Source organism: Helicoverpa zea, chromosome 14 (assembly GCF_022581195.2).
Source record: "Helicoverpa zea isolate HzStark_Cry1AcR chromosome 14, ilHelZeax1.1, whole genome shotgun sequence".
In the NCBI taxonomy this organism is placed as follows: domain Eukaryota; kingdom Metazoa; phylum Arthropoda; class Insecta; order Lepidoptera; family Noctuidae; genus Helicoverpa; species Helicoverpa zea.
Genome location: NC_061465.1, coordinates 3313953 through 3338773, shown reverse-complemented (window position 1 = coordinate 3338773; position 24821 = coordinate 3313953). Strand labels below are relative to the sequence as shown.

The following is a 24821-nucleotide window of genomic DNA, read 5'->3' as shown; positions in this document are numbered from 1 at the left end:
GAATTCAGTTGGGTTGGGCTGCATTTGGGAAGCTACGTCGAGTCCTAACATCGTCGATCCCACAGTGCCTAAAGACGAAAGTCTTCAATCAGTGCGTCCTACCTGTCATGACTTACGGAGCCGAAACGTGGACACTGACGGTACGGCTGGTCCACAAGTTTAAAGTCGCTCAGCGGGCTATGGAAAGGGCTATGCTTGGCATTTCTCTGAGGGATCGCATCAGAAATGAGGTAATCCGTCAGAGAACCAAGGTCATCGACATAGCCCACCGAATCAGCAAGCTGAAGTGGCAGTGGGCTGGCCATATTAGCCGAAGAACCGATAACCGTTGGGGTAAACGAGTTCTAGAGTGGAGACCACGCCTCGGCAAGCGTAGTGTAGGACGTCCTCAGGCACGGTGGAGTGATGACTTGCGCAAGACGGCTGGCAGGAGCTGGATGCGAGTAGCCGAAAATCGATCTCAGTGGCGTGCACTTGGAGAGGCCTATGTCCAGCAGTGGACTGCGATAGGCTGATGATGATAAACACTCGGTCTAAAATGTACTGGACGATATTCTATGTCATTTGAAATCAATCAAAAATTGACAGTGCAATTTAGTTCTGAGTAATAAATGTATCAATCAAATTGCAATTTTAACGAAACATTTGAATATGTAGGAGAGTGTTTTAATAACAAGCTGTCGTATGGAAGTTATTTCAATCCTATTTTTTTTATAAAACGTGAATTCGCAAAACCTTTATTGAGTAACGAGCAATTTAAAACCTCACATTGATAGGGTTGAAACTGACAGTTGGTATAGAAAATAAAATTTTTTGAAGGATGTTCAAAAATAACAGATAAAAAAAATTGAAAACGCTACCAATAGTTTTTCATACGTCACATGTTTTCAATTGAGTTTTTTTATTTAATGTTTATCAGATGTCAAAAAAGTGGAACAGCTTAATGCTGATAAGTTGAACAACGGTAGATTTAAATATTAAAAATTTAAAGATTAAAGATTAAAAAAATATATAGAGTAATAGACATGTTATTACAGGAATCTCTTTCAGCTTAAATAACGCCCTATACAAAGCCTACAAGCATACATACACATTGAATTTATGATTATGTTATCAGCGAGACTTTTCGAGCACAAAGGTTTTCGTTAATTATCCTATCCTCGTAAAAATATCCAACCTGTTAAAAATGCTACTCGCTAACATTATGGTTTACGCCTCATGGAATTCACAGAGGTAACAAACGAACAAGCCACGTCGGAACAAAAAACGAAAAAGTTTCTAATTTATATTGTCCCCGTAACTTCAAGCTCCATAATTCCCAATTAGCACCTCGCCCGGTTGCCAGTATTAAATTCACAATACAACACACACCAAAAAACGTTTTAAAAAAAGAACAGGTACAGACGGAAAACAAAAAATAATTATTGGAACCTTTTTGGGAGAATAATTTTATTTGTGTCTGTGATCTATTTTATTTGCATTCTGTAGAGGATTTATCAGAGTTGCCGACGCAGCGTCCTGCCTCCGCCAGATAGCTGGCAGAAGAAAAATGGCGATCGGTATGGCACGCCCCGAAGCCGCTATTCTGAACAAATAGTGGCCGACAAATTCAATGCGTGGAGTTACTGAATCGCTAACAGAAGAATTGTGTTCAGTTACGTACATTTACAGAGGTACATAATAAATAAAACATAATATGGAGTATGGAGAAACAATAAAAAAGTAAGAAACAACTCTTCAAATTTAGTATTTCTTTTATTTTATTATCGGAATTCAAAAATTGTAGTATTCACTGAACGAATTTCATACTTGCAATATCCAACCCTGTATTTACGAGTTTATTAGATGAAAGCCTTCTTAGGTTACTTTGAGTAACTTATCCGTCAATTTTCTTTTCAATGTTCTAGTGTGGAGGTATGAGAGCAGAGAGTAAAGCTCATCATACCTCGCAGTAAAGGGAGGATCCTCCGACCGGACAGGTGTTTTTGTCCGGTGGGCTACTGCCCGACAGTTGTTGTCGGGGTGATCTATGCGTATTCAATGTGCGCGCGAACACTGCATGTGCGATGTAGGATAGTTGTTGAAAGTTGCGTCGACGAATGTGTAGATGGTGGTGTTGACAGTTGTAGTACCGCTACACTAGTATCTTTGACGAGAAGAAATTGCTAGTTTTACGAAACTTATTGATCTATGGAATGACAAATGAGATGTCTACAATAACTATCTATTCTATGATTTATTCTCGATACAGTATGTTCAGATTAGCACAACTTACTAACTAAACTAGTATCTTACACGATACGTGTACAATTAACTAAAATTAGTTTATCAAAGTGACGTGCTATCATTACCCTTGGTTCTCGCCAAGACATGAATCTTAATGGGGGACGAGAGGCGACTAGATTTTGGGTTTGACGAACACTGTACAGGAATATTATATCTACCAATAATTTCATCAGGGAAGTTTGTTTATAAGTTTATATAGAACTGGTTTGAAACTGGAACTTGCTCAAGGTCCCAGCTAACTTCTTCCCGCTCAAGGATGAAAGGTATCCTTTGTCCATTCTCAGACTTTAGACTATCTGTGTGCCTTTTATTTTAATCGGTTTAGTAGTTTTGGCATGAAAACGCAGAAGACAGATTGACTTTCATATTTACATTACTAAGGATATATTGCACAAAACAAAAATTTGCTATTTGGTTGTTGATGTCAACGTTGTAATTTAATTTCTTGAACCTAAACTTGATCATAGGTATGTACATAATAATATTTAAGCAATTTTAAATAATATGCTCTTCATAGTTTTATATCCAAGAAGTAACGAATTTGCTTATTAAAAGCGATCTATTAAATCGCTAGCAGATTTATTTCCAAGCACTGTAAGGTTAGAACTGAAATCCGTTTGAAACAGTTTGTATTGATTTGATTCAATTTGTACCAGATAGATATCTGACCCAGTTTTACAACAATTAATTCTTGTCTAACCTACATGACTCAAACTTTAGTGCGATAGCTGGACTGAATATTATATTAAAGTCAATAAGAAAATGTAGACTTATGAAAATGGTTGGTTGTTTTTCCCGCGGTTTCAATTGTGTCCAAAGATAACTACTTTTCAAACGTGGCTAAAGTAGCCTATGTTTTACCTAATTACATTAGCTAATTACATACCTAATTAATCCATGTTACACTAACTATCTGTCAGCAAAAATATGTCTAGCCATTGACAAGATTAGCCGGAATTTACAAGCAGACAGAAATATTTTGAAGAAACATCACGATCTTAGTAAAATGTGTAAGTACCTAGGTATTTCCAATATATTTTTGAAGAACCTTATCAGCTGTAGGTACCTAATCCCTCAAACAAACGCTGAGCTCAGCCGGCAAACGAGTTAGCCTCCTATTCCACAGTTATTTAAGAAATGCCCAACTTGCGTTCCTCTAATTCCCAAAATTAAATCGACAAAATGAAACTCGACGGACGATCGTTCTCTTGGAAGTTAAATTATAAAATTGTTTGGAAGGTGAGTTATTAGTATTAAGACTTTCTTTGATGCAGTTAATTGAATCAAATTCCCTGTAAGGTCAACCATTAGGAACTTAATTGAATTAATAAAAATATTCTCCCTCTAACAGCCTTCGAGTAAACTTCTAAAATGTTAGTGGTTCGGCGAAACTAAAAAACTTTTTCTGTATTTTATGTTAAAAGGCAATAAGCTATAAAAGAAAACAACTTTCGAGATTTCTGAATGCGAAATATTTTCGTTATATTGTATTATAGTGAAACAGTAAAATAAAATTAAGAATTTTCGCGTCGAATAAAACCTTCTTATTATTACAAAAGAAAGACAACATCCATGAAAACTTTCCTTCTTTATGACGGTGTAAGTCACGAAAATCTTAATGTACCGTTCTCAACTTGTTATTCACAGTAAGAAGAATAAAGCTCGCTAGCGTAACGAGAAAAGTAATAATATAAAAAATAAACAAATAAGTCACAAAAGCCACTCGTGAATAATAAAATAAGCGACCTGTATCCGATACAACACACAAAACACGTAATAAACAAACGGGTTTGCGAATAAAAAGCTATTTCCCGATGGTGGGACGGGCCAAATTTATCGGGTCGCTCCGCAAAATATAGGTGCAATCCTGCCAACGGTGGAAAGGTGATTTACGTACGCGATGTCTATGAAACGCAAGAAATAAAAGGATTTGTGTATCTTCCGGAGCCGAAATTGTGTATCAAATGCGATTGAGATATAAGTGTCGTTTGCAAATGTCACGCGACTATATATTTGGCGCCGCTGACGCTTCAAGTGTTGTGCACACATTGTTACCCACATTGATACTCTTTGCTATGCTATTTTCGTAACAACACTATTATGCTCAAAGTGAAGAGCTTTTGACCAATCGTTCGTTTTAGCAGCACTTAAAGTAATGTGGGTTCGGGTAATGTAAAGTTTTTTCTGTTTCTGAAACTTAGAGAGGTCTCAATAGCCCTCGTGTAAATGCGAAGTCTTAATTTACCGAGGCCTACAGGTACTTGGCAAAAACACGTAGGTACCACTTTAACACCTAAATCCCTTGTTTACGACCACAATTTAGTTTTAGGTCTAGCAAAAGTGGTCTAAAAAAACAAAACTAATACTAGAACGATTTTGGGCATCGCTATTGGTTATTTAAATTTTATCGAACGCCCAAAGGAGCCCTCTATTTATATTTCTTTCAAATCCCGCATTTAGCAATATTCTATTGAATCAATAATCGATTCAAATCGTTTGCGAGAGCTCACACGATTTCGATGACCACGCATATCAAGTCGACCCTTACGAAATTGAATTGGTAGTTATAAGTTACCGGGAGCACACGTAGCTACACTAAATATATAGAATATCGGTCAAAGAACAAAGGTATTGCTCTATATTCGCAGCTAGACGCCTTTATCATATCAACCGTTTCAATTTGGAACATCCATCACTATTAGGAAAGCTAAGAAATAGATTCTTTGAATAAAGATTAAAGTTTATTTCTGGCTCAACTTCGCAGTCTAGAGAAGCCCTTTCTAATGTACTATTTTTACGTTCTACTGTAGCGCTTAAAGCTTCTGTTCGATCAATCTTAAGCTGGTCAATGGCCATGACAGCACCAAGATATATTATGTGAAGTCGTTTTAAAAAATACTTAAATATTTTCTTCTATTAAAGAGCCGTATTTTATACGCGTTAATATTAAGCTCAGTTTTTTGTGAACAAAGAAAATAGATTCTCACATTACTTTTTTTATTTTTTGCCAAAAATACCATTTTACTTTTTATACTATCTAAGCTTTTACATTATTCGTAAGGAACACTCATGTAAATGACTGAATATATTTGCTTGTCTGACATTTTTACCTACATACTACGTAGTCTTTGTATACTAAACGAAATGTGACGCTAAAAGCGACTTTGCTTTCACAAAAAGTAAAGTAGGTATTGAATAGGGTGTACACTCTATCTAGCTTTGATAAATTGATTCAACGTCCCCAATTAATCGAAATCGATGAAAACAGGCCACTTCGCTGTGACTTGTACAAAATCGTTCAAAAATAACTAAAACTATCCTCTATAAAGTCACGTTAGCAAGGATCAAAGTATTCGTATTGATTTTACTCCATTTTGCGACACTTAAATTTATAGCTACAATGATTTCCCATTTTCTCAACCATTTATCCTCCGATATACGATAGAATTTCGACTTGAATACGTGTTTATTTTTAGTCTAAACCAAATTCCGTTTCTTTGTTTGAAACGAGAATTGTAATATCGTACCCGCAACGGAATCCCTCGGAACTGCCAAAATAAACGTAGGTAAACCACGGCCAGGTATCTAATCGCCTTTGGAAGGCCTTCAATATAATACAATTTGGTATTCTCAGCTTTTTTATTTGTTTAGATAGTGTCACGTAATGGGCACGCAAGTGGTGTAATGATTGTTTTAGTTTTTTTCCTATTTTCGTCAAACAAACAGTTGATTTTCCGTCACGGAGCAATTACGTGACTAATGATCAGTTCTATTATTCATGAAATATTTACACAATACGTGACAACGGTGTGTGTTTCAACGTGACAATAAATGTTACCCGCGTGTGATATATTCGTATCTCACCAACAGGATGCTCATAATATTTTACTACATGAAAACCACATCATAAATAATACAAAAATCTACTCCTATATTTTCGTATTCACAAGGAGATTTGAGCAAAAACAAAGAGAATGGTACCGAAGTAATCGGATTTTGCATTAGACGGTATACTGAGAATAAAATATTCAAAACCCCATACGCACCGGGTGTTCACGGGTGGAAAGTCACGTGAGTCAACCGCTCATATATTCGGTTTAATAGTCGGTATTAGGGTAATAAATAAGAAAAGTTCTAACTCACCTTCCAAATAAACTGCAGTTGAAGCAGATTTGTCATTCTCCACCACGGGACGTACAGTCTCGTACGTAATCACTTCCAACATATTGTACCTCAGGTCTAATACGACCAGGCTCCTTATGTCCTCCAATATATCTTCGTAGAACGTTTTTAGTTTATTACCAGACAACGACAATTTTCTCAGCTGAGCGAGGCCACCGAAAGCCCTTTCTGATATATACTCTATGGCATTGTTGTCTAACATGAGCTCCTTCAAGCCCCACAGCTCACTAAAAGCCAAATTGCCAACCATCGTCAGTTTATTATTCCTCAAATATAACCGAGAAAGGTTCTCCAGTCCCTCCAACATTTCCCTAGTCACTACTGATATGTAATTATAGTCCAAATTGAGTTCTATTAAATTATTCAAGTGTTTAAAACAACCTTCGTGTATCAAACTTAGATTGTTATTCGATAAGTGTAGAACGTGAAGGTTAGGTAAACCAATAAACACGTCCCTCTTTAATTCCGAAATTTGATTTTCGTCCAAACTTAAGTTCGATAGCATCATCATCTGTGAAAATGAGTGCTTCTCTAGTGTTGCAATCTTATTCGATTTCAGTACGATTTGTCTGACTGTTGAAGAATTTGTGAAAGCGTAAGGTGGGATCCTTTTGATGGTTCCAAATTGTATAGAGATATGTTTAAGTTTGTCTAGTCTTACTATAGCTTTCGCTGGTATGAATGTTAGCGCGTCGTCTGACCTGACATTGAACATCAGGTGTTCTATTTCGGACTGCGATGAAAAACTGGGCCAGATGAGGTCTTCCTCAGTAATACCTCCGCTAAATACCCAGCAGTCCGCTCTTGTGGCCATTTTTGGTTTGTTACTGTCACAATAGCAATGCACTTTGGACCGCCGGTCGACGATGTCACAAACGTTGATAAACATCGGCGAATAATACAGCCTTTCCATTTTTGGCTGTGTGTCTTCATTCGTACTGCCCGTCACTGTGAACTTGACGGTCATTAGTGACGCGATGATGACCAAATATTTCGTAATTTGCTCCATTCTTCTTCAAACCAAAATATCTGAAACAAAAGAAAGAGAATTTGAATATTTGTATTTCGAACTCGTTTGGATATAATATAAAGTCACAACTTTCGATTTATAGAAGTTAAAATAGCCAACTATTCTTCAGACGTTATTAGAAGAGTCGGCCTTTATAAATTTATAAATTTCTAAGATACGATAATATGAAGGTAATAACAGTGATCTAAACGCTTTCTTAAGTGCTTTAGTTTAATAGGTTCAGATAAGAAATGATAGTCTATAACTAATTTGGTACTAGCTTAAGTTACTTCCATACTGTAACAAAATGTTAAAGAAAAAATCTTATCGGTAATCTTTGCACATAAATCTGTAAGCCTAAGGAAATGGGCTAAAATAATAACACAAGTAGACTAAGATTTACAGGCCATTTTTATGTTTAGCAGCCGGGAAAAGTTATTTAAGTCTGCGTGCGAAACAAAAAGGACATAAAACTAGAATAGGGTATGAAAACACGAGCGTGAAATATACTAAAGTAAAAACACAGGTTTGTGAAAATGTTATATTGGTATCATCAAAGATAACAATGTGAATTTAAATGGAGACAATCTCATTGTTTGTTCGTTGCTCCAAATAAAAACATGTGCCAAACGAATAAAATGGAAGGTAATAAACACGACTCGTATTAATATCGATTCGGTTCCAATACTGTCGTCCGGGGCCCCTAAATACGATATATTGCGATACAGTGTAATTACACGTACGGGAGGCGTGCTACAGATAAACACAAAATATTCTTTTTCATAGCAGCACAGGCATCCCACGAAGGGCCAGGTCACCCTTTGATATATTACCCTCATAAATAACCCTAAATATTCGGTTTCACACATTGCCAGGTCACGACACGGCAAAAAATATCTTCCATTAACAAGTTGATTAACAATTGATTAACAAGTTTTAACCTAATTAAAACGAAGGCAGCTAATAATGTTATATAATACGGAGTATTAGATTTCGCGACCAGTTTTGTCAGCCTTCGGCTTTTAGGATTTTGAAACTATAAAGTTGCTTTTGGTTAAAGTTTCGCAAGCGGATTAAAAGTAGTGCTCCCGGGGTTTTAAAATGCATTTTTAACGCGGATAAAAGTTTTTATCAACTATTTTTGTGTTTCGTTAAAATCGGATTTGTGTGACCGGGATTTTAGATCCCGCTAAGAATACTTTAAAAGTTGATTCCGAATGAAACACGTACTGAATACTAACAAGGGAACTTGGATAATCGTAGGAGATGGGATGACATATTTTTGCACAACTTTGCACAAACTCTGCAAAAATATGTCATCGCTTTCGAAATTTTAGATGGAATTTTGAATGAAATTGCCAAAGTTGAGTATGATGTCGGTAGCACCTTCTTATATCACGAATCAAATATTTATTTATACGTGCGTAGTGCGTATTCCCGTTATTTATTTGTCTTAACCTTAGTATAAATACTTCCATCACTAAAGCGATTGATTCAGCAAACCTTATTTATCTTTTTCATTGAATCATGAGAGCGAAGTCAAATAAAAATATCACTTACATTATCTTTGTTTGAAAGGTTTTCTTCTAATTATCTTAAAAGACAAGTACAAAGTCCATAATATGTGAGAATTTGGTATTCATGTAGTTCCTTTCATACACATTTATAAGGTCTTATCACTGGTAGGTACATACATTATTATGACAGTAATATTGGTATCAGTTTCTCTATTCTGCGTGTTTCTTCATTGTTGATTTATGTTTCTACAGCGCGTTATTAATTTATAGAAATCGGAAGGCATTAATTTGTGGTGGCCATAATTCTCGTTGTGACAAGGCAGCTGTTGTTTTTTTGTTTGTATTGTCGAACTGGATAGAAAACTTTCTGTTTGCGGTAACCGGTAGAGTCTGTTTGCACGCGGGTATCATAAACCGGCGACTAGGGGGTTATATAACGCGGAAGGGTACTAAAATTCTTCAGAATAAAGTGAAAAGTTAGGAATATGTCAATTTGTCTTTCTGGGTGTTCATTTGAGACGTGTTTGGTTTGACGTAACAGAATATTTTCGCTTTCTCATTTTATTGCTTGAGGCGATGTTGCTATGCGGCATATTTACTAACGTCTTGAGAGAAAGCCTGACTTTTATGCCGTGATAGCTAATGTTATGAACCTCGTTATGTCCTATACTCTGTAGTAATTTTATTCGCGTGCGTTCTGATTTATCCTTCTTTAAAAGATCTCCTACACAAATCTAAATCTCTAACATACCTATTAGGTATTCTACCAGATTTGCCGAATTCATCAAATCCTGCAGCTATTTTCCGTAAAATCAGGAACATTTACCATAATAACATGGATGAAAGGATTCTGTGCTTGTCAATAGTCGCACGAACAGTTTCTTCAGTAAAGCCTTGGCGACCGGCCAAGAAACGTGGCCATGAAAAAAGATTGAAGTAGGATTAAAGAAAATTATTTGAGCCGAACCTCACTCCATGAAGTTGAGCCTTTGAAATTGTTTTAAGTGATATCGCTGCTTTAAGTTTTGTGAGACTGAGATAAGATAGAATATTTTTAATATCTTCCTTAAATTTTGAAAATGAGGAAGTTTAGAACGATGAATATGTTTATGTATAGGTTATAATTATTGTAGTTACTTACTCGCTAAATCGCGCGGCTGTCATTGACCATCATTGGCAGTCGTTACGGGTAGTCAGAAGCCAGTAAGTCTGACACCAATCTAACCAAGGGGTACCGGATTGCCCGGGTAACTGGGTTGAGGAGGTCAGATAGGCAGTCGCTTCTTGTAAAGCACTGGTACTCAGCTGAATCCGGTCAGACTAGAAGCCGACCTCAACATAATTTGGAAAAAGGCTCGGTGGACGGTGGACGGACTCGCTAAAACTACGGGATTGATTTTGATGCAATTTTGGCTTGTAAAAAAGCGACAGATACACAGAGTAAGCTTCACATTTACAATGTTAGTTTGATATTAAGTCTCCTAGTAAAATTATATTAGTCTCTCTGAACACAGCCTCTTCCTATTTGTGATCATAGAACCTTTAGCTAGATGTTCAAAGCCAATAAAGCTATAAAGCATGAACCAAAATTTGCTGAAAATGTCTTACATACAAGTATTACGTATAAGTAATTAGGCACCAGGTGATGTAGCCAACTTGCACAAATTAATATCAACGGAACGCGTTCCCGAGTTCAGATTTTGTAATCTTATTACAACGATAGCATAAAGTTGTATTAGTTTCAAATTTGAGCTAATGAGGCCGGTCGATATGCAACAAATATGCTTAAACAAGCTTATTTGAAAGTTTGTTTGATTTTGTGGCGCAATTAATTATTATTTGATGCGTCAATTAATAACTGTTTGTTGTATGATCTATTTTGAGTTTTCCTTCTATGTTTAAGAGGAGACCTGAATTAGAACGGAAAAAAATAGAAAAAGGAAAAAAAGACTGATTGGAAACAGTAAAATAATTTACTTAGAATTTGTTTTTTTTCACTAACGAGACTAGATACTACTTGACAGTTTTTCCGAACTTAATAGTTCATATAAAAATGCAGGAAATACTACTGCCAAATAGAAATACAATACGTGAATAATTTGGGATATCGAAGGGACAAAACATCCTGGTACGTCACACAATAGTCACATCTCCGTCACGTTTCACGAAACTAAAATAGATTGTAACATTAGCGACTCACTTTGAGCGGCGAAAATTGCGTTAAAATCATTGGCTCATCCTTGAGGATATAAGTAAAAGTGCGGCCACAGAAACAAGGTTTACTCACAGTAATAAAATTAATACGGATAACGTTATTAAAGGGATAGATATAACATCAGACGGATGGCCTTTCTTCCTGTTTAAGACTTGGAACGTAATGGCATTATGTATAGAGGAATTAGTTTAGTGGATGGTTTTAGCTATACAATGGTCTGTGGGTAATCAAATCTAGCCATTTGCTGCGTTATTTTAGGGTACATTTTGCTATAGCGAATTTAGGATGTAATGTGCTGGTCATAGTTTTGTTTTGATATTTCACATATTTCTTGGTGCTGGCTAGACGTATGTAGTGTTTAAATTATCTTACAATCTAGAAGATGTGATGCTTACAAAAAAAACGTGCGATCAAATTGAGAACCACCCTTGTTATAAGTAGTAAATCAAACTGTTAACAATGTTACCAATACTCCTTTTTGTTCCAAAATTAAAATATTCCAGACTAAAGTTTTAAGTAACAAGATTTTCAAGACACTAAACAGACTTAGAAAAAGATCTAGGTTAAAGGCGTTACGAGAAGATACTTTTATTAATTTTAATTTCGCTCCGTAAAGAAAATTTCATGCCTTAGTTCTGCTTTTCTTAGAGTCAAATGTGTTAGACAATGGATAAGAATATCTTTAGGTATTGATGAAATATTCGCTCCAATTTTCCCTTCAGCGTCTGTATTTCAGTTTTAGCTCGTTCGCCTAGAATGTGGCTGACAGCTATTATTATACAAGATCTATTCGAGATTCTGAAACGCAATTCCACTTGTTTTTAAGTTCCAGACTTTGGAAATAGTGTCATAGTTTTCTATTTCAGTATTTCTATTTCAATCTTGTCATGAATAAATTGAATAGTTCTATTAACGACTTCTGTCTATAACTTCGAAACAATATAAATAGTATAGGGAATAAATACTTTTTGGCAATCCAAACCCGACACTAAAAAAACCTTATAGTGCCACCGGGTGCTGTTGACAGCTGTCAGTTTGACTGACAGCAACTGCTAACTCAAAAATAGGCAGACTACAATCATATTTTTTTAAATAGGATAAAATGTGCCTGCTATATGTACTGGTACACATAGTAAGTACACTATTTCCGTGACTGTAAACACCATAATTATATTCCAGTGAAATCATAGAGAACGTGATTGTGTACAATTCCTATGTACGTACGTACAGTATAGTGGACCGTCCTTTGTTTCATGTGTTTCGCCTTGTATAGTTATTGTTTAGGCAGAATGTTATACGATACTGTTGTGTTCAGTTTACGAATTTTTAATGATGAAGTTACTAGCTTCTAACTGCGGTTTCACCCGCGTCCCATGGGAATTGCTTCTTCTTGCTTAACTTCCTCGATAAACCGGCTATTAAAAAGAGTTTTTCAAATTGTTCTTACAAACGATTCTTTTGGAGGAACATATGAGTCATGTTTACTTTTGACAACAGCGGTATGGCGAAAGAAAGTTTCCTACCTAATTTCCTATGTTCTGAATAAAAGAAAATACCTACAATCAAACAGTTTCTTACAAGCGAATTAATAAGAAATCTTTTTATTTGTGTATCGAAAATAGTTGTAGTTTCGGTTCCCACATGGGACATACTAAAGGGCTCCTAAGTAAATATCCGTTAATCGGATACAGAAGGGTAAAGACCTTACTAGTTCTGAGAACAATAGTTGATATTGCTACATTGATTCTTTTGTGTACAAACTGGGCGACCTTATCGAACTTCTGCAGAAATGTGAAACATTCCAATATGCATAGTCGAACTGTAGAACGCGAAGTTTCGATACAAAAGGAAGACTGGTGATTGTGAACGACTAGCTCAATCAGAACACTGGCATTCGATGCCAGTTCCCAATTTCTTGATGAAAACGCGCAGTTTTGTTTTGGAAAGGAATGAAAGAGAAGACATGTGAGAACAGTTGTTGAGGCAGCAAACTATGTTGTAGAGAATAATCATAAAAATATTTTGTTATCAAACAAAGCTGATAGAGTGACTTCTGACTGGTAAATCGTATAAATGAGTCATAAAGTTTACGAAAATGGAGAAGTTTGAATTATTCGAATGCGTACTTGTTATCTACACACATAATTTTCAATTCTTACATTAATCAATCTTCAAAAGCTTGAAAATGAGTTTTATATTGATATCTTAACTTGTCGACCTATTCAAGTGTCACTTTTTAATCTTCGGTATTATTATTAGTTTTTAAGTTATTTATATATTATGTATTAGTGTATTATAATTTAATGTTATTATATTTAAGTATTGTATTTTCTATGGGCCTCAGATTCCTGATGCAAATAAATAAAAAAATAAAATAAATAAAAATTTATTTCATACACCCTACTTTTAGGCACATGTGTGTAAAATGAACAATACAATGCAAAGATCTTCTATCAAAAATGTTTAATGAAGCCCTTATTTCTGTCCGTAATTTGATTCCGCAACGCATCTAGGTACAACTTGTAATCCTGCGGCGCTGAATGAGCACGGTGGGTATCTAATCAGTACGCTCGCAAATTAGCTACAGCTACGCTTGCTCATTCTATGCTACCTAATTCTGTGTGAGAAATAGCTTGCCTGTTTAGACGAGAAGGTTGATGTGTATATCTTGTTTTGTTGGCGTGTTTTAATTAGGTGTTTGATGATATCTTTGATACATAAGGAGGCTTATGTAACAGTCACGAGCTTACGGCGTGACTTAAATGTTTTTCTCTGCTTTCTTCTATTTGTTTTTGTATTCTTCTGATTGTACTCAGTCATCATCGTCTGCCTATACCTTTCCCAAGTATGTTAGGCTTTTAGTCTAACCAGATGCAGCTGACTACCAGTGTGTTAGGAGCGACTGCCTATCTGACCTTCTCAACCCAGTTACTCGGGCAACCCAATACCCCCTTGGTAAGGCTTGTTGTCGGGCAGCACTCTTTCTGAATTCGCTCTTTCAGTTATTGTTGTCGAGGTTATAAAGCCTCAGAACTTTGAAATTGGTTTAAGCTACATAAATAATTTTTAATTGAAATTCCGTACACCTATCCCATGAACATTGAAAATTACGACAGCATTAAGCATAATTCCTGCCATGTAATTATCATTAATATTAAGGCAAATTGCCCAAAAGGCTGATTCCCCAAAGATAAAGAGTGAGCGGTTATAAAATAAACGATTATGTACGGAGAGACACGTAATCGTTCCCCAGTGGTTGGTGAACGTGGCCCGCCGTCAACCTGTCGCTTTGGGCAACCAGGGGTACCCGTATCAACCTGCCTTGTTCATCTGAATTATATTGACCTTTTATATAAAATGCGTTAAACATGTCTTAGGATTTCAAGAGATAGTTTAGATTTAAAAATTTGTTCAATTTTTTTCCTATGTTTCTGTTTATCACAGTTTCAGATTTCAAGAGATAGTTTAGATTTAAAAAATTGTTCATTTTTTTTCCTGTGTTTCTGTTTATCACAGTTTCAGATTTCAAGAGATAGTTTAGATTTAAAAAAATTGTTCAGTTTTTTTCCTATGTTTCTGTTTATCACAGTTTCAGATTTCAAGAGATAGTTTAGATTTAAAAATGTGTTCAATTTTTTTCCTATGTTTCTGTTTATCACAGTTTCGACTCTTTATACCTACCCTAAAGCTAATCAATCAAAAATAATGTGGGTAGGTATTTACTTTACTAAATAGCGTTCTAAACTAGAACCTCGTTTTGGACAAAAGTGTTTTTAACTCCGACTTAATGTTCAAAATGTAGGTTTCGAGCCAATCTAGATTACAGTTGAAACGAATTTCAGAGAAATGGACCAAAAATATCTAAATGTTACAGCTTTGCTTCGAAGCTTTGGAGTTGTATAATGTGTTATAATATTACAAGTAAAATTTTAAGATTACCTTAAATATAACTCTTGCTACAAGTATATTTTTATGATAAATATTAAGTTTCTGGAGAAAACTTTAAAGTTTTATTTGGTTATTGTCTCAACTTGGAAAATATACCAGTTTTTAAACAGAAGTTGGTTAATTTTAAGTATTTACGTTTTAAGATTCATCAGTAATCATCTTTTGTTATAATCTAAAAAAAAAAACAACTGAACAACAGTCATGATGTAACTACAATGATTCTAATGATTCCATTCCCCTTTAATTATTTCCTGTACTTTATTTTATTTTATTTTGATATATTTACCTACAAAGTCACCTCAATCTCTACACTTTTCACTTTTTAGTTTTAAACACACGATTAACCCTAATTTATTTAAGTTCCACACGTCATTGACCAAACAAATCTTATTAATAGTACCTATCTACACTGTCGTTACGTAGAAACTTCTACTAACGCTCACATTACCAATCCAAATATAGACCAACCCAAATGAAACAAATTGATTGAAAAAAGGGTTTTTTCCTACGCTCGACTTATTCGGAAATATATTAGTACTTTAAAATTACATAATGGAATTGAATTCCCGCTTTAGCAGGTTTCTACTGCGTATATAAACGAGTTAATGTATCCTTGATGCAAATTAAATTACTTATCCGATATCTAATTTAGTTCAAGTAATTAGTATGTGTAGACTTGATTTAGTAATATTTTTCTCAATTAACTAAAGAATGTGGACTTCGGTGTGGTGTTTTAAAGGGAGTTGTGTATCATCATCAGCAACCTTCTAACTAACCGTCTCATTGTACAGACTTCTCGCCATGTAAAGCGTTAATCACCACACTTGCTCAAAGTATTTTAGTAATTTTGGACTTTGATTTTGGATTTTGGACTTATAAGTCCAGATTTTCTAAAGCCTCGTACATTACATAGGTTTGTACATACTTTTTAGACGGCTCTTGGAAAAACCTTTTCCTGATGTCCTTGACTTTTAATTAGCTTTAAACTGTGTAGTGGCCAGGTATATGACCTTTCATAAGTTCGAAGACTGATCTAAAGCTTATTTGAACAAAGTATTTGACTTTGAATGGGCAACGAACTAGACAGTAGTGATTAAACTTTCCCAACATATTTTATACGTGATTAAACATTGGTATAACAACAAATATTAGTTCTGCTTCGATTAATTTCTTTGGAGTAAATAAAACATTTTCACCAAAGCGTTGGTAATACACGAGCTACTTACGCAAAAATAGCTTTATGGAATTAATTATAAGGAGACAAGATGGCGACGTATATTGGCGGGAAAATGCTGGCATATTCCGTACGCTTGACAGGCTGTGTGGTGACCGCATGTAATGTTATTAGTTAATAGGCGAATGCTGGCCGTCTCCGGACGTAAGCCTTTAGTCCCCTCCGTTAAAGCGACGAAGCGAACTTATACGTGTTATGAGTGAAGGCAGATGTTTATATATGTCACCGTAAGATTACAAACATCGTTAGATTACAATCTATCTCGAGAGATTGTAAACTGTCGAATTATTGTAAACCGTAACACCTGATTGCAATTTAACGCATTATTTTTCGCTATATTATAATCTATCGATGAGAAATTGTCAAATTGTCAACTGTCCGAAAGCTCTCCCTGATTGGTCAGTCTTTTTGTAAGATCGAGAGCGATGTAGAGCGGTCAAATTGTCAACTGGCGTAGAACGGAATGCATCTTGCGCGCTGATTGGTAGAACGTCAAAAAAGACAATGTTCTTTGCAACTCCCGGTGTCACAGCTCTTTGACGTGCAAAAATAAGTGACGGTTTAATTTTTTATAAAATCAAAAATTGTACTTAATTTTTAAGACTCAAATTACACACAATTAAAAATTGTATTAAAAATTGAAGTTAGTTACGAAAACGAATCGCTGCAAAACCGACTCCACGTAGTCTTGTCTGCCCTACCCCTAGAGTGCAATTCAAAACCGAGTAGGCGCGGAGGGGCGAGGCGGCCTGCGAGCTGAGGCGCAGGTAGTTTCAGCGCTCGCCGCCGCGGCTGAGGCTGGCCGGCTCTGCCGGCCAGCAAGCCGAAGCTGCGGTGGTGAGCGTGAAAACCATCTGCGACGATAAGCTCGCATGGGACCGCCGGAGCCCCGCAGCGCCGGAGCCGTGACAGAAGTTATGCTTGCTGCATGTTGCATGCTTACTTCCATGCTGGGTCAATTAATATGGGATGTGTTATATTTTAAACAAAAAACTCAGTAGGTACGAGTTAAAAAATTAGAAGTTAAATAAATATTTTTATGATGTCATTTAATAGTATTTAAGAAGATTACTGTTAGAATGCATGCTACAAATTTAGATGCAAAAAAATAACCATCAAGCTGAGTTGTATTTAGAGTGGAAGATAACTCGTGGCTAAGATAGTATTATTTAGATGCTCGACGCTTTATTAATTGTGGCTGACTTAGTAATTTAGAAGGCAACATACATTTTTGGGGGCGAATAATGATATTAAAAAGAAGCCTGTTTAATTAGCACCCCTTTTATTTTATTTTTAAATATTAGTTTGTATTTGAAGACAAAATACCTAACTGTATTTTTATAAGAGTTATTTTTATATAAATTTAATACTTGAAGAATTTTTGAAGAGCATTTATTTTATTTAACTGACACCTCTATTTCATTCCTAACTCTACGGGAACTCCATGGGAACAGAACGGCTGGTCGTGATTGGTCGATCTTACAAAAAGACTGACCAATCAGAGAGAGCTTTCGGACAGTTGACAATTTGACAATTTCTCATCGATAGATTATAATATAGCGAAAAATAATGCGTTAAATTGCAATCAGATGTTACGGTTCACAATAATTCGACAGTTTACAATCTCTCGAGATAGATTGTAATCTAACGATGTTTGTAATCTTACGGTAACATATACATTATTTAGGACTAGCTTTGGCGCTTGGTGTCTCCCTTTATTCTGTCTTCTGATAAAAAGCCTTTGTATAAGCTAAATTACTGCGGAGTTTCATCAAAATTCGTTTAATCAGTGTTGCTATATAGAACAACACACATCCAAAACTTCACGTCTGTAAAAATATGTACTGATTTTCGCATGCGGTTTTGCACGCATCGCTTTAAAAAGTAGCCTATGATTTTATTTCTAGTGTATAAGACTGTCCCGTTTTCACGAAAAAGTCTTGAAAAGATTTAAATGAATTTAGTATAAAGATATTTTAGAGCCTGCAATACAAAAACAGACTATTTTAATACCGCGTGGAATATATAGTATTTTTATAACACAGCACAGTGATAAGATGTCTGTGGTATAAGTTCGAAGCATGAATATTCAGTGGCATCTAGTTAGTTTGTTGGTAGACATGCCAACTTGAGGGCGAACTTACGACAGGCGCCGAAGTTCAATATACCAGATCTATGAGTTTCATATGAATATGATAATGTTTGTTTATTTATAAAAAAAATATATTCAGTAAATGTAAAAATGCGATGACATGTGAGACTTTTAGCGTACCCGCACACTGCAAACTTTTAGTCGGTCGATAGTTTGTTTGGGCTCATAAATCAGTATGGTCATGATTGGTAGTGCGCACATTACAAAGACAAACACGAAAGGCACAATTACAGGTCTTGTCAAAAAACTTTGCCGCTAGCGGCATCTGTCCAACTGTCTTCATCGCATTTTTACACCAAAAGTAATAATCCTATTTACCACACATGGATAAAAGTAATCTATTTGTTATTATACTACATAAGGTGCTGAAAATTTTTCCTCAAAATTTTAAAATCGTCTCATAACAGTAGTACTCGCGTGAAAGAAAACAAAGGTATATGAGAATAGCAAAAAGCTATTAAGATAATTTGAAACAAACATTCCTAGCCGAAGGTTTGTTCGTAATTAATATTGGTAATTCTAACAACCCTTATTATCCAGTGTCTATTAGTATTAGTATTTAACATTCGTACGGCGATTAGAATATGTAATGTGTTGTTTTAATTAGTGCGATCCAAATTGCTGTATATTTTAGTAGTTATGCCGCTGTTGTCGGCGTAACAGACCCGCAATGTTTGTAGTTTGGCTTGTAACATTTATTTGTGCGCTATTATTATTTGTTGAAGTCTAGTGATATTTTTTAAAAATCATTAGTCGATTAGGTGATCGTAACTTCTTTAAATCAACACTACCAAAATAAAGAACCGTCTGTCCACTAGATATTAACAACAAAAATATTTCAATTTTTTTTTTAAAGAGAATGAAATGCTTATCTACTACGACATTTTTTAATAACACCCAATAAGCTATATACACATCAGTAAAAGCGTCAAAAAAAACTTTTGAAAATCTTTCATAATAAGAAATGCGCCCTCTACAAGGACAAAATTTCCCAATAAACTCGCTCGACATACATTTCATTTTATAAATATTCAGGTACAAGAATCTCGTTAAGTGAACCCAAGCTAAGGTCCCCTCACTTATTTGTATATGAAAAGCAATATTTTCTCAATTTATCACTTCGGAGTTTTTAAGGCGCCCGCTATAAATTTCTGTTCGGTATCACAAACTTTCTTCATATATTTCATATAGGTATCTGACAACTTTTTTGGGCATCGTATTTTTTTCTTATTAATATTTTTTCGGTGAAACGCTCAACAAGAATTTATGTCAAACAACTTATTCAATATCAACATGACCTAGGACAGAATAAATCAGAAAATAAATAGCAGTATCAGACATTCTGTCATGTTCGCTTAAAATACATTGTTTTTATGAAAGGCTTCTTTCTTTTAGATGTAACTAAGCACTGTATATTTTAGATTTATTTAATGTCTTTTGATATTCAAATAAAATGTTTAGATAGAATTCAATCAAAAAGCTTTCTACTAAATCCTAGGATAATCTCAAACTTCGTCTTCAATCTTATTTAAACCTTAAAAATTGCTGTCAAAGAAGTCACCTTATTTACTTGGAACGTTAATTACAATTCATCCAACCAACATAATTATCACTCGAATTTATTTATTCGATTTTCCATTCGATTAATCGAACTCGATTTATCGAAATCGTCTTAGAGGCTCAAAGTACTTAAAGCGTTTTCCAATTCTAAGCAAGCGATTATTTATCACAGCATTAGCATACTTCGTTCGAGTAAATCCATCTTGTAAAGGGGATAATGATCAATAGAAGATGCTGTACGAGCTAGAGATTGCTTCAACGCTTCATTACTCCTTGTCATGCATTAAAAGCTATTATATTGTGAACGTGACCGATTTGCCAATCTACTCGAAATTGTCTCCGATGTGCGGTGCAGTTGAGTTTATCGATGATGTAACCATCGATTTGGAGTCTACAGTGTCGGAGTTCTGTTATACTATTTAAGTATATGTACAGTAAGGTATACACAAAATCATGTAACCCTTAATAATATATTATATTATATATATATTTGACTTAATTAACAACTCTCTGTTAAAAACACACCGTAAAGTAATTAGAAACAAACGCAATTAATTAACCTACATTTGCAGTCGATACCCGAATATCGAGAGCAAGAAACTAATTACAGCCATTGCCAAATATTAACAAATTAATGCAAAGTACGCGAACCTGTTCCATCGATAATGTATCGATATTACGCCCGCTCACAGAGCGAGTTATCGATAACTTATTTCGCTTGGGGGGTGCCGCGCTTGTCTTTGCTTTCAGACCAAACCTTGTTAGTTAAGAGCATGTATTGTGACGTCATCTCCGAACTACGCCCTCATTGGTTATTAAATTGTGTAGGAATAGGGAATGTTCGCAAAAATTGAAATGAAATTTCCTCCGGGGCCTTTACTGCGTCCGAGGGCGACTATCTAAACTTTGAGGTTATAAAGAGAACGATCCATCATTCTGTTTTGAAGTTATGGATTGTTTTGCTTTTTATTTTGATAATAAAGAAAAATATTGGAGCGGAATTTTCTCTTAAAGTCTAGCGTCAATGTGGTGATAGAAATGTCCATGTTTTAGGGGTAATAAATGACAATAACAAGATAGAAATTGGAATTTTTGATCGACGTCTTTGACAGAACAGAATGGGGTCTCATATTTTTTTTTAGATAAAAGAATAACTTAGGGATATCTTTGAGAGCAAGATATTGTCTTTTCATCCAACTAAAATACTCTTGTGTACTTTTTATAGGACCATTAAACAAGCACGGCAGTATTATCACAACGTGCAGAACTTCTTTGAAAAAGGTATCCTTAGTTAATATACGAAGGTACTCTAGAGAGATTTCTCAATACAATACGTACTACAATAAATCCTATTCACACGACCACATAATTTCACTCCGCAAGAAAGAAAGACAGACTGAATTAGTTATCAATGTCAGTCTCGATAACTCACTTTTCTCTTCGAGATTTCAGGGCGAGTCCCTTGCGAGTTCTACGTTACTTTGTAGTACATACAAATGTCCATGGAGAACAAAATGATAAGCGGAGGTGTCTTAACGCAAAATCTCCTAAGAAAGTAGCGCGTCAAAATGCAGGTGTTCGATAGACGAGGAAATTAACGTTCCTCGTCTATCGAACACCTGCATTTTCTATGGAACCAATCAAGCAAGACCAAACTTTGACAGATTGGTTTTGATTAGAAAAGGAACACGAACGCCTCGTTTGTTCTTGTAACTGTACGTCGATTCTATAAAATTCAGACAACAACTCGCATTTCACTTCGCTATTCACTCTCACTTCGCATTCGGTTCAAAACGTTCTAAAAGTCATCTCATACTTTATCTGTCAAAATCTCGAGTTTAATTTAGTTCAACTCGCAAACACGCTCGTAAGAGTAGTGCTAGTGTAGTTTGAGAATGCCAACGAAACTCACGGCGGATTCAGATGCGAAGTTAAGAATGAAGTCTTACAGAATCACACCACAGATCTGGCCTGCCATACGTTGCTTGACCTACAAGAATGCGCCAACCCTTCCTTCCTTATGCCATCTCCACTATATTTCCTTCCTCCGTGCAAATGTCTAAGTACATACGTTGCTAGAATCTGTTCCTAGTAACAGAGTATTGTATTTCAATTAGGCTCAATTCACACTAGATTGCCGATGTCGTCGTTCTCGCTTCAGTAAAACACTGTAGATTGAGTAACAATAGAACTGTGTGTGTGTGTGTGAACAAGGTGGCCAGTTCTTACGCTTCAAGGATGTTCAGAAAAGACACATGAAAAGGTGCAACATTGATCCTCAGAACTGGGAGACAAAAGCCATTTGCCGCCCTGAATGGAGAGGCCTACTTAAAAATGCGATCAAAGATTTCGAAGAGCAAAGGATATCCGCACTGGATGCGAAGCGTGATGCTCTTAAGGCTAAAACACCAGTAGCCATTCATTATAACTACGTGGACGGTATCCTAACGTGCAGCCAATGCTCGCGCACGTTTACACATAAAATAGGGTACTGCAGCCATCAAAGGGCGCATAGAAGAGCTGATCATCCTAGTTCTTCTCTCAATGATAACTGAAAGCAGTCACCATAGCCGAAATCGGCAGGGAAGTATATATATAGAACTGTGTGTAGAGAGCTGTATTTATCAATTTGAAAATAGAACTTTTGCAGAATTTATTTTTGAATGGTGATTATGTCAAGTGTTACTTTACTCATTTCGAGAGGTTTTGATGGTGGATATGTTTAACAGCTTGAGCATATTTTTTTATTGCTGGCCAAAGATGTATTAACAAAGACAGTTCTTTTAGGTACTTCATAGACTACGGCTTTTAATGATTTGACATTTTTGGAAATGTTTTGGTTGCAACATAGCATAAAGTAATAACAAAGTAACTTTAAAAAATAACTAAGGAAGGGCAAATACTAGCAACGTCATAGGGGTAGGTAATTAACGAGCTTTATACCTACCTGTTAGTTTGCCACCTGTTTTAGTTAACGTATGAAATGTTCATTTTTTATAATGTTATTTTATTATAAAAAGTTCTTTTAGTATACTTTGTTACAAACACCACAAAGAAGCAACTTAGTACTTACTCAGAAGAGTGACTAGACAAACTATGCTCATTTGCATGCAAGCCCGGTGTCACTTGCATCCGCAATATCTTGCCCAGCTGCCGCCATTTTTCTCAATGACATCTGACGTCGCAGAGCAATAAGTTGCCACCGTGACACGGGACGTGTTACTAAAGCGGTTAGTCTAGAAGTTTCATGATCTGAGGCTGATGTTGAGAAAGTTTTGACATTTTCATAAATACTGACTAATTTTCTAATTCAGAATCCATATCCCAAAAACATTGATAAACAAGCTTTAAACATGTATTCAGTAATCTTCTGTTTTGCTATGAGAGTGAAGGAATAGAGAGTGCACCTGTGTCTGGACGAATGTCTGTGCATTATAATATGTCCTGCGCAGCTGGCTGATCCCCTTATATGAGAATAGCCGCCGTGGCCGAAATCGGCCGTGGACGTATTATTAAGTCTTCTGTAGTCATTAAGCAACTTTTTGTAAGTGCATGGACACACTGAGTGTTAAAATTGAGCTCAAATGCTATGTTGACCAAATGTAAGAAACGAAGTGCTGTGCCCAAAACGATGTGTTCACTAATAGGCCTTCTGTCTAACCTATTTAGCAGTGGCGGCCAAACGGCAGCGTCGCAAACGAGTAACGCGTTTAACGGAACGTCGACGAAGTGAATAATGAATAAACGGTCCGCACTGAGAACAGACATGATGGACCACGGTACAAGTTGTGAACGGAAAGGGGAAGTTTGGTCAAACATTGGCTCAAAAGTTGGCTCAATCAATACTATGAGAAAGTTTGATTGGTCATTAAAAATTCATGGGGCATCCTGAGTCGTGTCATATGCAGTTGACGTTTGTAGTACCTACCAGGAGTTTGAAACAAGTTGGATTGGAAACTTGCTGCCGATTTCATGACTTGTATTTTGACTTCAGTTGGAACTTTAAAATAACTCTAACTCTGTTGAAACAACAGCATTAAAATGTTCTCAGAATATCTAACTGAACTAGCTATTCGTCTTCAGCTTTTTAACGAAATCTTACAAAGACGGAACCGCGTTGAATCTAACAAGTAAATTATAAAATACATTGCAGAACTTCTAGAATTGCTTTAATATGGTAATAATAACAATAAAGTTCTACGGAATTCTCTTCTAGAAACTCATCTTTAGTAATAAAACTATCCAATAGTTGTGAGTCCCAATCCGCTATTCGTTCACTCTGCAGCCCGCAGGCCACATTTCTGCAACGTGTAGCCAGTCGGCATCTGCCGAGTGCTATCCCTGGAGATAAAGCCTGATGACGTCACGCTGAGCCCTTTTTTTTTTTATCGACGTAAAATCATCAAATGTCCCCTCCCGCTGTGGGTTAGCAGCGGTGAGGGAGTGTCAGACTCTTACTGACTAAAATCGTCGTGTTCCGTCATAGGCCTTTTATGTACCAGGGCCGCGGTATCTCTTTCGAACAACCCGCAGCCCCGGACGCTGAGCCCTCCCGCCAACATTATTAGCACCTTATCCTCTATATAACTTATCACGCTGTTTTATTTACTAACTCCCAAGATTTCTTCGCTTATCTCAAGGATAACTAGGTTTAGGAGGATGATCTTTCCCTTTAAGGCTCCCTTGAGACTTTTTTTGTATAAAATGTTACCTCGTTT

General features: G+C 35.9%; 1 protein-coding gene across 1 annotated transcript in view; it reads right to left on the bottom strand.

Annotated features, from left to right (window-relative positions):
- Nucleotides 1-24821, bottom strand: part of LOC124636555 (connectin-like) — a 54470-nt gene that overhangs the window by 8454 nt on the left and 21195 nt on the right. Inside the window, exon 2 of the mRNA XM_047172688.1 lies at nt 6430-7497. Within this exon, the coding sequence (XP_047028644.1) occupies nt 6430-7477 (1048 nt within the window). The 5' untranslated portion in view covers nt 7478-7497. The remainder of the gene's footprint in view (nt 1-6429; nt 7498-24821) is intronic.